Source organism: Ursus maritimus, unplaced genomic scaffold (assembly GCF_017311325.1).
Source record: "Ursus maritimus isolate PB19 unplaced genomic scaffold, ASM1731132v1 scaffold_32, whole genome shotgun sequence".
NCBI classification, from domain to species: Eukaryota; Metazoa; Chordata; class Mammalia; order Carnivora; family Ursidae; genus Ursus; species Ursus maritimus.
This window is the reverse complement of record NW_024425786.1, coordinates 16,906,547-16,920,457: the sequence shown is the minus strand read 5'-3', so window position 1 is coordinate 16,920,457 and position 13,911 is coordinate 16,906,547. Positions and strand designations below refer to the sequence as shown.

At 43.8% G+C, this 13,911-nt stretch overlaps 1 protein-coding gene across 3 annotated transcripts in view; it reads right to left on the bottom strand.

The window, feature by feature from the left end:
- Window positions 1–1,161: 1,161 nt before the first annotated feature.
- The window catches only part of KDM1A (lysine demethylase 1A), a 58,413-nt gene continuing 45,663 nt past the window's right edge, over window positions 1,162–13,911 (bottom strand). For all 3 annotated transcript variants that reach the window (XM_040618948.1, XM_040618950.1, XM_040618949.1), the window contains 10 exons: window positions 13,573–13,663; window positions 12,251–12,385; window positions 11,421–11,494; window positions 10,428–10,539; window positions 7,189–7,321; window positions 5,288–5,475; window positions 4,769–4,883; window positions 3,332–3,459; window positions 2,539–2,685; window positions 1,162–1,666 (listed from right to left, as the gene is read on the bottom strand). In XM_040618948.1, the coding sequence (XP_040474882.1) occupies window positions 1,481–1,666; window positions 2,539–2,685; window positions 3,332–3,459; window positions 4,769–4,883; window positions 5,288–5,475; window positions 7,189–7,321; window positions 10,428–10,539; window positions 11,421–11,494; window positions 12,251–12,385; window positions 13,573–13,663 (1,309 nt within the window). In that variant the 3' untranslated portion in view covers window positions 1,162–1,480. The remainder of the gene's footprint in view (window positions 1,667–2,538; window positions 2,686–3,331; window positions 3,460–4,768; window positions 4,884–5,287; window positions 5,476–7,188; window positions 7,322–10,427; window positions 10,540–11,420; window positions 11,495–12,250; window positions 12,386–13,572; window positions 13,664–13,911) is intronic.

Below are 13,911 nucleotides of genomic sequence, written 5' to 3'. Positions count from 1 at the left end.
CAGTGAAACAGCTGCTAGGATTCTTAGTTTTAGGCTTGTCTGTTGTCACACACAAAAGAGTGAGCTGTCTGAAGGTACCTATGCCATTTATTTAAACAATGTTATAAAGCACCTAACGCTGGGTCACCCACCTGAGGTAACAGTATGAAGGGCAGAGCTGGGATTCAGATACAGGTCATAGCAGTACTTGCCACTGCATGCTGTTCTTACCTTTACACCACTCGCCCTGATCCTGGTGTGCGGATCTCCCCCACTGCTGTTACTCGAAGACTAGGGAAAAGTCCTCTCCATCTTTATCATCTTATCATCATTAGCCCACCAACGTTAACGTCCCGGAAATCTTGAATTGACTAACACGAGTAAAAGCAAACAGATTATAGTAACACTATTAGGAGCCCTTGAGAAGAACAGTTACTGTTCCCTTCTTGTAAAAATGTTTTTACCTTATATGGCAAAAGGGACTTTGAGTAAGGATTTTGAAATGGGGAGATGATCTGGGTGGGCCTTAAATGAAATCACAAGTATCCTTGTACGAGGGAGATAGATAGGACTACAGAACAAGAAAAGCAGAGATTGGAGTAATGTGCTCTGAAGATGGAGGAAGGGGCCACAAGCCAAGAAATACAGCCACTAGAAGCTTAAAAGGCAGGGGAAAGGAATGGTCCCTCAGAGCCTACTGTGATAATGTTAGCGGCAGCAACAGGAAACTAACAGAACAGCTAAGTCACCCAAACCCTTGATCTTCTTACGGAACACTTCCTAAAACTTTTATACCAGTACGTTGGCCAAAAGTGGAAAGTTAGCACATACCCATGGAGGGAACCTGGGGAGTAAAGCCTGAGTGGTCTGCCAGAGACCCACCCAAACTCTGTGCCTTGTTTTACCTTAAAAATTCAAAGTCTCCTCTAATAACCATATGCTTGACCTGTAGCTTCACACTCTTGGCGTACAGTCACCCCACAGTCCCGATGGGGAGCTCTCTAGTTCCACCGATCAGGAAGCCCACTGCTTCTGTGGGGCTCCCCTCAACCCCATCTTCAGACCTGACCAACCAGTTTCTGCCTTTCTAGAAATATCCTTATACCTTATTAAACATGGATAAAATGGGCATTTCCAAAGGCACAGTACCCGTTATATAAATCTAAAGGGGAAACAACAAAAGAATTTTATATGAAGCTTTATTTTTTAAATATAAAAAAACCACCACACACCAAGAGACTAAGATGTCCTCTCACGATGCTTGCTTACCTCAGTCTTTAGGAAGAATACCGACTTCCACACTAACGGACAACTGCCTCTCTAGCTCTAAGTCACTCAAAGGAGGCCACCTCCTTGGCCACCTGGCATCATGAGTTCCAGTAGCTGATTGGAGCCCAGATGCCAGAGTGAGTTTCTCAGTGGGATCCAGTATTGCTACGAGAGCTTTGCTTACACAGCAAAAGACTCGCATGTCGTCTGCTTCCCTCAGAACCCATCAGTCTCACATGCTTGGGGACTGCTGTGCAGGGACGCCTGGTGTGGCCTGGCGAGGCAGGGTGTACATGGCCCCCAGGAACTGGTCTGCAATCCTTCCTGCTTCTCGCAGCCCACTCAGCAGAGCGCCATGGACGGTGGCTGGGTAGTTACGGATTGTATGTTCTCCAGCAAAGAAGAGTCGTGGAATTGGCTATTTCGGGAAAAAAATTGAGAGAAAAATCAGCAAGTTGCAAAGAGTAACTTTTATTTTTGTTGTGTTTGAACTGCCAAATTCCTATTGGCCTTTGAAGGCTGTGAATCACAGACCATCATTCTACCAGAAAGGATCTCCCTCATCAGCGGGCATTCTCCTAGAAATGACCAGAGTAGAAATGCAACAATACAACTCAGCCAAGCCAGCCTTAGTCCTAGGGTGATGCATAACTGCATCTGTTCTTGTTTATCACTGGATGCCGGGGGATACCCAGTTCTAGCACTTCCTCTGCCTCCTACAGTCCCTACTGGGGCAAGGGGTTCCTGACCACTCCGTACCTCAGAGAATCCAGCATTTGTTCTTTCTCAGGGACGCCTCTGCTGCTCAGCTCCAGAGCAGGCTCGCGGGGTCCTGAGGAGCCCCTGCTACTCGGGAGCAGAGTCTGGCATCTAGATAAGGGGCCCTCAGGGGCATGTCCTGGAGACCCCTAGTGACGGACACCCTGCAACAGTCCTACGTGCCGTTACAAAACAGGGTGCAACTAAAGATGTTTTTCATTTTTTAGGGGAGAAAGTTTGAATAAGGAAAAAGTAATTGGCTTATATGGTTTCTTCCATTCTGAATATGGATTGCCTAGGTTTACAGAGCCAGAACGTGAGAGATCACGCACAAATAATACTGTTCCTTCCTTTTACTCTGCTCTTGGTTATATGAAAGGGTGCAAGGACAGAACAACCAAAATCTAACCATCACCACCCCCTCCCCCCCCAGGGCAAAAAACCCACAAAACTGTGGCATGGTGTTGACCCTGAAATCCTGGGATACTGGCCTTTTCCCAAATAGGCCCAGGTAGTTTGCCAGTTTCTCACCTGTGGAGCACCTGGAATTGAGGGGCCAGGAGTGATTGGCTGAGCCATTAAATCATAGTCATTTCCAGATGATCCTGCAGCTACATATGAATAGGAGCCCCGGGCCCAGGGATCAGCACGCCAGCGAGATACCACAGTCTCCTTGGGCTAAAGGAAAAAGCATGAGCTGAAGTTACTACAAGGCAGAGGACAAACCGGTCCTCTCTAAAAGGTGGAAAAGGTGTGGTGGGTGCGGATAAAACAGAGCCGTAAAGAGGCAGGAGATAAGAGTGAGCCAAGTGATGAATGCCTCTGCTTTAAAACACACAACACAAATGGCTTCCAGCTAAGCTTCCACATTGCCCTATGAAATCTATAGACCTACCCGGGACTTGACCTTTAGTCTCTAATTCACATGAAGCATTAATATGCCTTCTTTCAAAGGAATCATAAGGATCTAAGGTGTTGCAGTGGGCCTAAAGAATAGAAAAAGTACTGAGCGATTCTTCCATGAGCGAGTCTGACCACTTTGTCTAAAAGGCAGGAATGGTAGGACTCCACATGCAGATACAACGGATGAGACCAGCAGGGACATGCAGCAAAAAGCCTTCTCAATCCCCCAGCCCACGTACTGGGGGGCTTTCCTAAATCCCACACTTACACACAGACTCCAAACAATGGCATTCATGGAAACCCAGCACACCTCTCAATTCTGGCTGAAACTGTCCGGAAACCGTGCTGCCCAATGTAAAGAGACTGTGTCAAACCCTGCTCTAGTGTGAGCCTTGATCCCCACTTGCCCTGACCCACTTACCTGGGGCACCGCACTGCTACCAAAAATCCCTTTGAGGATGGCCAGGCATCGGCCGACAATCACATCATCGCTTATGTTTTCCATGATGCCGGCAGCTTCTCCTGCCACTAGTGCCAATAGTATTGGAGCTAGAGAAACAGAAAGGACAATTCCAGGGTTTTCCTACAGACTCTTCTCAAAAACTTCTTTATCAGGCCCCACATTATTCTGGGCACTCTGAAATCTGATGACCAACAGATAGACACGCAACACTCGTGCTAGAGACAAGTTAGGTTTCTGAAATTGCAACTCAAAATCTATCCCTTAGAATGCAGGTGGCAAACTCTAGTCAGTCAAGCGTGCCTCATGTACTTAACCGCTTACGATTTTGCAGAATACGAACTTCAGACCTTGCTAAGAAAACCAACAGGTATTCCTGTATTTAGCCACAGAATCCTTAGCCCTGACCACCTTAAGACAGTTCACTCCGTGGCAGGAGCTACATCCTTTTAACTATTCCAGGCCCCTCCACGCCCATCACCACCTTCACCCACCCAGCTGGTGACTATTTAGGCAACAGACTTGTGTAACAGGCACAGTACAAGATGCTGGGACATAACAGCTATAAACTAGACTATATAACTCCACGGATCAATAGATAAATATCACACAGCTATAATTATGAACCGATAAAAGCAATGAAAAAAAACAAAGGATACAGAGGAAAAAATACAGGGACTTAATTTAGATTTGAGGCAGGGGAAGTATGTGTGTCCTGGGAGGCCTCTTTGAAACAGTGGCAGTTAGGTCAAGACCAGAAAGGCTGGGCAGAGTATGTCATGTTGGGAAGGAAGAGAAGAAAAAAGCTCCCCAGGGCCAGACCGTACAGTACATGCAGAGGCCGTGAAGTAGAAGACACGAGATTTTTACACACACACACACACACACACACACACACACACACACACACACACACACTTTAAGCACCACAGAAAAGAGCAATTCAATTACAGAAGAAATTAAAATAGGAGATAGGAAGTTGATACATATATTCTGAAGGAAGTGATCAAAGATTCAGGGAGCCAGTAAGACACAAAAGTCTGAGAACGAGGAATATAAGTTTCCCCTTACGGGGAGCTTCCCTAGTTCTGTCTCCTGGCTGGGTTGATTCTTCTCTTTATGTTCTCTTTTGCAGTGCCCTGGGCTTTCACTCTGACCCTCTACTTACGGCCCTGTTCCTAGATGGCTTGCCTCCTTAAGTATTTCCCACTAGGATGTGAGCTCCTTGACTGCAGGTATTCCCTGCCCCGCCCCCCATCCCCATCACCTAGCAGGAATTTCTGGAATTGGTTGAATTAATGAAAAAATCAAGGCATATATATTTGAGAAAACCCTGAATATTCCTAATTCTCTGTTCCTGCAAGGATATGAAAAAGATTAAAACCAGGAAGCAGTTACCTTTATAAAGGTTCCAGAAGAGGAAGAGCTCACCCCGGCTGGCAGTCGTACTGCCGACATGCCCGAACAAATTGACACTTGGATCCCAGAACACACGGTCAAAACACAGTACCACCTGTTGTTAAAAAAAAAATGGAGCACATGAACCGATGACAGGGCTCAGAGAACACGGCTTAAGCACAGCTGTGCCTCAACAGGAAATACTACTTCTCAGACCTTATTAAAGTTTCTTCTGATCTACTCTCAATATAAGCCTAGAAATCCCCATCATAAATGTATTACTTAAGCAACATTTAGAGCTGTTTTTGTGGGCTTAGGTTTGCAAAGTGATCCCAGAAGACTCAGTCTAAATATATATAAAATTACAGGCACTGAAATGACTGAACTGACAGGCTCTCACCCTGACCTCGCAGAGCTGAGAGTACAGCAAAATTACAAAAATGCAAGCCCCTATCTGACTGGAGGACACGAAGACTATTTGCACGACGGGTATGTGCAGAGATGCCCAGGGCAAGTTACCTTGTTAAGGTTGCCAAATCCCATCCTTTGCACCGCGGACGTTTTCCACTCAGGAAGCGGCGGCACGAACTGCACGGCCGGCGGCTGCTGCTTTAGCACCCCCAAGGGCAGCGTGCAGAGCACTGCATCGCACTTGTAAATGAAGGTCTGGCTCGTGGAGCGAGTATTCACAGCTATCACTTCACATCCTAGAGATGGTGGAGGGAAAAGGCGTCACTGGCGATAAGGACGGTACTGAACATTCAGCGCACGGCGGAGTCTACCACCATCTCAGTTCGTTCTTACCACAGGTTTATGAAGTCTGTTCTAGCCACTTGCTAATATTAGAAAACCGAGGAGGTGGCAAAGTAACTTCAGACAAGGCCGCACGGGTACTAACTGCCAGGACTCAAATGCTAACAGTCCACTTCAGAGTCCCGGCTCTTCGCCACCGTACTTGTCGTACCTTCCTGATACACTGGTGATCTTCTGGGCTAATCTAAGAGCCTTATTATTTACCAAGGGTTAAGTAAATTTAGACCAAAGGGAAGACTAAAGGTCTGTAACAATAAAAGCAGTCCACGGTGGTTAGGTGCTTACTGAGGAGCAAGAGAGGACGACCCCAGACCACCGCGGTGCGGATCTACGGATGTCGCCCAAGGGCAGGCCGTGCTAGTCGAGAGAACGCACTGTGATGCCTAGCTGGCCAGAGTCTCAATAACGCTCCAAGTGGACCGCAGAAAAGGCACTGAGAAGAGTTTACTGTTACCTTCCTCACTGGTACTTTCTTCTTTAACAAGTACCTATTTATAGAATTTCAGAAAATATATAAACAGCTCAAAATTGGTATGAGAGCTCAGTTCATGTTCACTTTCTCACTGTTCTTCACCTGCCTGCAAATGGCTATCTAAAGGCTACAGGTCTCAACATCAGCTAGAAGCTGCCTATGAAGGGGAAATCAAATGGAAAACGGTTTCAGGGGTTGTAAAAAAAAAAAGAACATCTGCGGTAATCTCTGCAATTCTAGAAGAGCGGTCATGAAGAGTAAGCAAGGTTGATGGCCATATCTCCACTTGTCGTGAGGGTCCTGGGGGGAGGGGAGAGGGGTGACTAGGGGTGATTAGCTATCATCGAGAGTTCCAGACTATTAATTCCCAAAAGTGGGTGGCCAGCGGGTTCTCTGTACTCCACATTAAATGTGCTCTGAAACCAGCCGCAGTAAGCACTGAGCCTTCTGCCTGTGGGAATCAGGACAACTCCATCTGCTCCCAGTATCAGAAACCAGCCCGAGCAGTTAGCCCACCTGAACAGGAAAGGCTAGAATGGATCCAAAGAGCAAGACGCAGTTGGTAAAATACAAGGAGTGGTTCCCACTGTACCCAGAGGCCAAAATCCTGGTCTTGAAGACAATATACTCAGTGGGACGCCTGGGTGCTTCAGTTGGTGAAGCGTCTGCCTTCAGCTCAGGTCGCGATCCCAGGGTCCTGGGGTCGAGCCCCACATGGGGCTCCTTGCTCAGCAGGGAGTCTGCTTCTCCCTCTCCCTCCCCCTGCCCCCCACTTGTGCTCACGCTCTCTTGCTTTCTCTCTCTCAAATAAATAAATGAATCTTTAAAAAAAATACATGCAGCAAAAATTAGATCCAAACTCACTGACAGTTGTTACAATACCAAAGGAATTCACATACAGATTGGAAACTTGCGTCGTTTTTGGTTTACACGACGATGGGTTGGAGCGCCCAATGGCTCTACAGGCTCAATCCTTCTGTCAATGCCGATTTTTAAAATTAGCAGTCGTAGTTTACATGCTACGACATTTTACCAGGAAGTGTACCGAACACGTTTTCGGTAGGTCGAACTCAAGCAAAGACGGGTGCCGTGTTTCAGAGCGAGAGGCTCATCCCCCAGGGAAGCGGGGCCGCACCTGAGGCTGTGTAGCGAACCTGCCGCACCGCCGTGTTCAGTTTAATGTCCAGGCCTTCTGCTAACGCCACGGGCACACACGAGTAGCCGTTCCTCACCGTCAGGTGGCTGCCAGTGAACTCGAAGTCGTCATCCTAAAGAGGAGAGAAAAGGCCATCCATAGGTTCTTAATTTATGCCATACATCCTGAGTTCCGTAAGATAAACATCGAAAAACCACCGTTTGTAGAAAAGTCAACATTCTAAGGCAGAAATTACAGAGCCACCACTCAGTGTTCATCACGGCTATCCCAGGAAACTAGAGGAAAAAGAAAAAACGCTTAAATGTCCCTAATGGCCATCTCTGGGCAGTGAGATTAGGGCAGTTTCTTCTTCCCCAGATTGAGTTTTCTCCTAACAATCCCATACCCAACCCCTCCGTCCAGGGGTGGGGGGTGGGATCTCTCAAAGAAAGAAGATTCAATAAATTCAGATGTTTGTTTGGCTTTTGAATGCATTACAGATTTGGTGGAATATCTGATTCACCACCCTAATTACATTTTCTTCTACCTAAGAGCAAAATTAGTTATTTCTTAAACTTATAGGCTTGAAAGATGAGGAAGACTTCCAAAACTAAAGTTGGTCAAATTAGATAAAAACAATCTGGGATTATAAAGACTGACCCAAGAGGATCCATATAGTAAAGAAGTCAGCATCTGGCCCGGAAGGATTCCCAAAATGATCTTATTTCTTTGAATTTACTGAAAATTTTTCTTTATAGAGAAATTTTTGAAGGCTAGTCAGTATTTTCTAATTTCATGAAATTTCTGGGAGAAAACACAGCACAATTCTTTTGAATTAGGTAAAAATATTGGGTTGGCAGAACTCTCACTACTTAGTGACTGATTCATCTGCTCCCCATACTGATCAGTTCAAATCGACCACACTACTCAGGATTTAATAAGATTACGAATGGATACATATTGAAACTTCAAATGATATATCAGTGATGAGGAAGGGTCTAATTTAGTAATACATGGAAAAAAAAACAAAAACAACTGGGAATTCTGTAAGACTTTTACCACTAACAGGTCCAATCCTCACTCTAAGTCAAACACTAAAGAACATCAAAGTATAATCTAAAGATTAAGAATTCAACTAATTTGGGTCCCCTGGGTGGCTCAGTCAGTTAAGTGTCTGTCTTCAGCTCAGGTCATGATCCCAGAATCCTGGGATTGCGTCCCGCATCGGGCTCCTTGCTCAGAGGGAACCCTGCTTCTCCCTCTGCTGCTACCCCTGCTTGTGCTCTCTCTCTCTCTGACAAATAAATAAAATCTAAAAAAAAAAACCAAAAAACCACACACAAAAACCCAAACTAATTTTACAAGGAAAATGTACAATGGAAATGAAAATAATGTAAGTAAAAATGTAATATTTACTTCTGTAGTCTTAGGTCTGGCCAAAGTCTCAGATTTAGAGACTGATCCATTCAATATCTAAGAAGTCCTGTGATTTCTCACCAGTCAAGAGTAACTCACACTTAAATACTTAATAATTTGACAAAAGACATGTAACACCTGTACATTCAGAACTGTAAAATATGGCTGAAAAATATTAAAGAAAACCTAAATAAATGGAGAGATATACCATGTTCAAATCCCAATACCAATCAAAGTCCCAGCAGGTATTTTTTTAATAGAAATTGATAAGCTGATTCTACAATTTTTATGGAAATACAGAAGACCTAAAGTAGCCAAAATGATCTAAAAAAAGTTGAAGAACTTACACTACCTAATTTCAAGACGTACCATAAAGCAGCAGTAATCAAGACCATATGACAGTGGCATGTGGACAAATGAATGACTAGGAAGGAATAACCATAAATAGTCTCACACATGGTCAACTGATTTTCAAAAAAGGTGCCAAGACAAATGAAGAAAAAGGATGGTACTAGAATAATTAATTAGATAACCATACGGAAAAATATGAACCCTACCCTCATCTCTCATTGTACACAGAAATTAACTCAAAATGAATCATAGACCTAACATTAGAGCTAAGTCCATAAAACTTCAGGAAGAAAACAAGAGAAGATTTAGTGATCTAAGTTTAGACAAAGATTTTTCAGGATACAAAAAGCACAAAGCTTATAAAAGAGAGTTGAAGAAATAGGGAACTTCATAAAATTAAAAAGTTTTGCTCTTTGAAAGATGCCATTTAGAAAATGAAAAAGGAAGCTGTGGACTGCAAGAAAATACTTACAAAACAAAAATGTGACAAAGGAATTGTATCCAGAATCTAAAGAACATAATGAACTCTTACACAATTTAATAAGAGGTCAACCAGATTTTTAAACAATGGGCAAAAGATCTGAAAGGACTTTCCACCGATGAAATGACATACAAATGGCCAATAAGTACATGAAAAGGTGCTTCACATCACCCATGGTTCTTCACATCACCCATCCCTCGGGAAATGCAAATTACCACAATGAAATGTACTATACACCCAGTAGAATGGCTCAATTTTTAAAAACTGGCAGTACCAAGTGTTGGTGAGGATGTGGAAGAACTAGAACTTTCATACACTGCTGGTGGGAATGCAATTTGGAATAGTTTGGAGTTTCTTACAAAGTTAAAAATCTACGTAAGACCCAGCAATTTCACTCCTAGATATATACCCAAAAGAAAGACGTGAATGTTCATAGCAACTCCCATCATTTATAGTCAAAAAAACAGGAAACCATCCAAATGTCCAGTAATGTACCAGTGTATGGATAAACAGTCTATGGCACAACCATACAACGGATACACCGAACACTGAAAAGGAACAAACCACTGATATACCACCAATGAATCTCGATAACTTTGCTAAGTGAAAGAAATCACACATAAAAGGCTACATTCTGTATGATTATATTCCATATGGTTCAATTTATATGTAATTCTAGAAAAAGCAAAACAACAGTGACAGAAAAGAAATCAGGGGTGGTCTTGGGCCAGGACTGGGAGGACTGGGGACTGACTGTGAAGAGGCAAGGAAGAACTTCCCAGGATGGAAATGTTCTGTATCTTGATGGTGGGTGATTCATGACTATGTACGTTTGGCAAAACTTCAAACTGTTTGCTTAAAATAGGTAAACTGTACTGAAACGTAAATTCTATCTCTTAATAAAGCTGTTTAGCAGACACATACAAATCAGGTTTCTCCTAAGAACCCTCTCAAAGATATGTGCACAAAATAAACGATAAAGGAATTTTACCTGATCCCAATGTTTAAGGGAGAGTGTAGACAGAGGTGTGGCATTAGCAAATTCAAGATTTGCAAAATGCCAATCAAGTATTTGTCGGTCTCTTGATGAGAGATACACGTCACTGTAACATGAAAACAGAGCAGCACAGGTTATTAAAGCACTACTACTCTCAGTGGGCTGATGTGGACAATCTTAGTAACTCAGGAACCTAAGCCTGGTACTGTGCCTTATATAAAGAAATTACAAGTCAAAAAGTAGGCCCTTATCTGTCTGAGTAACTCCTTTATTACTGGTGCCTAGAGAAGTGCAAAGCTCATTATATAAAGGAAATTACTATCAGGCTTCATTTGTCTGGGGGGTGGGGGGAGATGGGGTGCCTGGGTGGCTCAGCTGGTTAAGCGTTTGCCTTTGGCTCAGGTCCTGATCCCAGGACACATCGGGCTCCCTACTCAGTGGAGAGTCTGCTTCCCCCTCTCCCTCTCTCCTGCTTGTAATCGTTCTGTCAAATAAATAAAATCTTAAAACAAAACAAAACAAAAACGACTTCTTCCTATCAGTACCTGGCATTATAAAAGCTTGTTTTATAAATAGAGCGTGATTTTTTTTTTAAAGCAAGAATGGGTAGCATCCCCAGCTCCAGAACAGAGCAGATACATTGGAGGCCAGATGCATCATGGAGCACAGTATCAGCATATAAGTATTCACTGTCAAAAGTATACTACTTTCCTAGTCCTCAGAGTTACAGGAATTTAAAGCAATACCTACCACCTTCTATTCCACTCACAGGAAGACAGTATATTTCATTCAAATACCAGATCTTATGGAGAAAGGTTATCTTTTCAAAAACCAATATATTTAAATATTTAAGACACACCTACACATTAAGGTTACAATCCATTCACTGGACATAAATAAAAGCCCACAGTGCTTTGTAATTCTCCTTCTAAATATAACAAAGAACAGCAAAAGCTATTCCTCTGAACATCTGTGCGTTTTTCTCACCTTGGGGGATTGGCTTCCAATTCTTGAAGTTTTTCTTCTAGCTTTCCTTGTGTTTCGGCTAATTCATCGTATTCCTGATAAAATCAAGAGAACTGGGTTGATTTTAATGGGTCAGAGACCAACCTAGCTGTTTATACCACAAAGTGTAAGGCCTGGACCACCACCTCCCTGTCCAGGCCATATCTGGGAGTACGCCTCAGCTTAAGGCTGCATCAGGGCTCAGGAGGGTTGTTCTTGGAGGCAAGTTACCATGTGAGCCCAGAATGAAGACGGGGTGCGGAGGAGGGAGAGGGCACGCAGGAGGAGATAAAGGAAGGAGAGCACAGCAGTGTGCTGCAAAGTAAGGGTGAAAAAGAAGAGCAACGACCACTTTCTGTGCATTTACCCCGGCCCTGGCATGGGAGAGCATTTTAGACCCCTTACAAAGGGGAAGTATCAACACTGTGTCACAGATGAGGGGATTAAAGGAATCTAAGATCCCATGGCTAAGAGACACTAAGTTAGGGATTTCGATCAGACAGTTTGTTACCAAATGACTGAAGTCTACGTTATTACTCTAAACTGACAGGGATAAACTATGACAGGGAGCTAAACTGAGATGTAAGTAAGGTGAAGTACAAGACTGTGAAAACAAAGTAGAAATTCTGCAGAAAAAGCAGATCTCAAACCAAACTAACCCAGTCAGTCCCCTTGGTTTCGGTGTACCAAACCCTCTTCTACCACAGGCACCTGGGATTGGTTAGTGGCTCCCCCTTTTCCAAAGTTTCCCAGATCTACNCTCTTTCTTAGGATTCCAAGGAGAACCACCCAGGCACGCATGGGTACCACACCTTGCAGAGGGCGGTCAGGTCCCTGTGTTTGCTTTTCACTAAGAACTCGGCAGTGATATCTCGGGGTGGCTTGACCTCAGACGCTTCTTTGTATTGCTGATGGAGTTCTTTAATTTTCTCTTTCAAATTTACCATCTAAGAGGGAAAAATACAAATTTACCATTTCAGATAGTGATGTAATCCATCTCCAAATCATATGCTTCGGTTCCTCCCCTCAACTGCAAGTATGCCAAAACAGGTTACAGTGCAAGGTCCCCGAAACTCTTAAATACCTCTTCCACATCCTGACACTTCAGAATAGGAAAAAAAACCCTGTATGGTTCAACACAGAGGTATCACACCATTATCACAGAAGAAAGATCATCTCTGCCTTCCAAAACAAATGGAGAACCAGGAGTGTTCCATTAATGTAAAACAACATATATGTATAGAAAAATCAAATTCCAGGAAAAACAAAGCACCACTTTAACTTATTGTTTTGGGGAACAAATTGTCATGATTTGTTTTCTAAATTGTGTAAAAAGCTAAATCACCACACGGAACCTTCCAGGGCCATTCCTAAGGTTAGTCTCTCAGCTTTCTGATGGTACTGGGCCCCACAGCTATCCCGGCAGCTGTTCTCCAGCCTCTGCTCATTTCACACGTGCCACACACAATCCATGAAGAAGGTGGGCACAGACCTCTTCTCATTTGACAGGATGAAGAGACAAGGCACAGTGAGAGCGAGGCAAGAGTCTGGTCACAAGACGCACCCAGATTTTGCATTAAAAAGCTCCCCACAGGGGCTGTCCCACTTCACATTTAAGCTTATACTATGTTTGCAGATGGCAAGATCAGGAGAAAACAAATGGTTTCCCAGTCTGGAACCAGGCCTCTGCGAAGTGGAGGGAAAGAAGAGCCCTCGGCAGACATACCACTGAGGACTACCCCCCATAACCGGCACTGAAAGTGAGATAGTTCCGGCCGTGAATTATGGTCCTGGGCTGCAGACTTGTCCTCATCAGTGGGAGTCTGACCCCCGCACGGCTCATTTCCCTCTTACCACAGAATCCAGCAGAGGGCACTGGGCTAGCTTTGGCAAAGCGAACCTGACACAGGAAAGATCTATTTCCCCGGCAACAATTTGCCAATAGTACCAAACTGAAAGACTGACAGGTAATACTGTGCCTTTTGTTAGTCACTATTTTTTTAAGAATATTGAGTCCCAGCTGCACGGACCTTCTCTCCCCCAGAGGAAAAAAAACAAAACTGAAAATTTCAAAAGCCCACCTGGCCCCCAGCACTGACGCATCTTCAGCTATGAGGAAAATATAAAATTTCACCTTATTAAGAAGTTCTTTCAACTCCTCCTGAGTCTTCACTATCTTCTTCCAATGTTCAATCTGCTCATCTTTGACATGCTTTTCTTGTAACCTAGAAGAGATGACACATATGCCTTGGCCACACAGCCAGCTTTGCAGCCTAAGACAGGAACCCATCAAAAACATTCAAGGACATCAAAGCCCACTGAAATTTCTAATACTTCGGAACAAGAAAGTTGGCGGGTGGCGAATTATTTTCTCGGCTATGTTAAATATAGTTCAGTACCATAAAAGCTAGGCATTTTAGAATCGAGAGGGGCCTTAAGGATCATTTTTAAAAATGGTTTTACTTCGAGATTT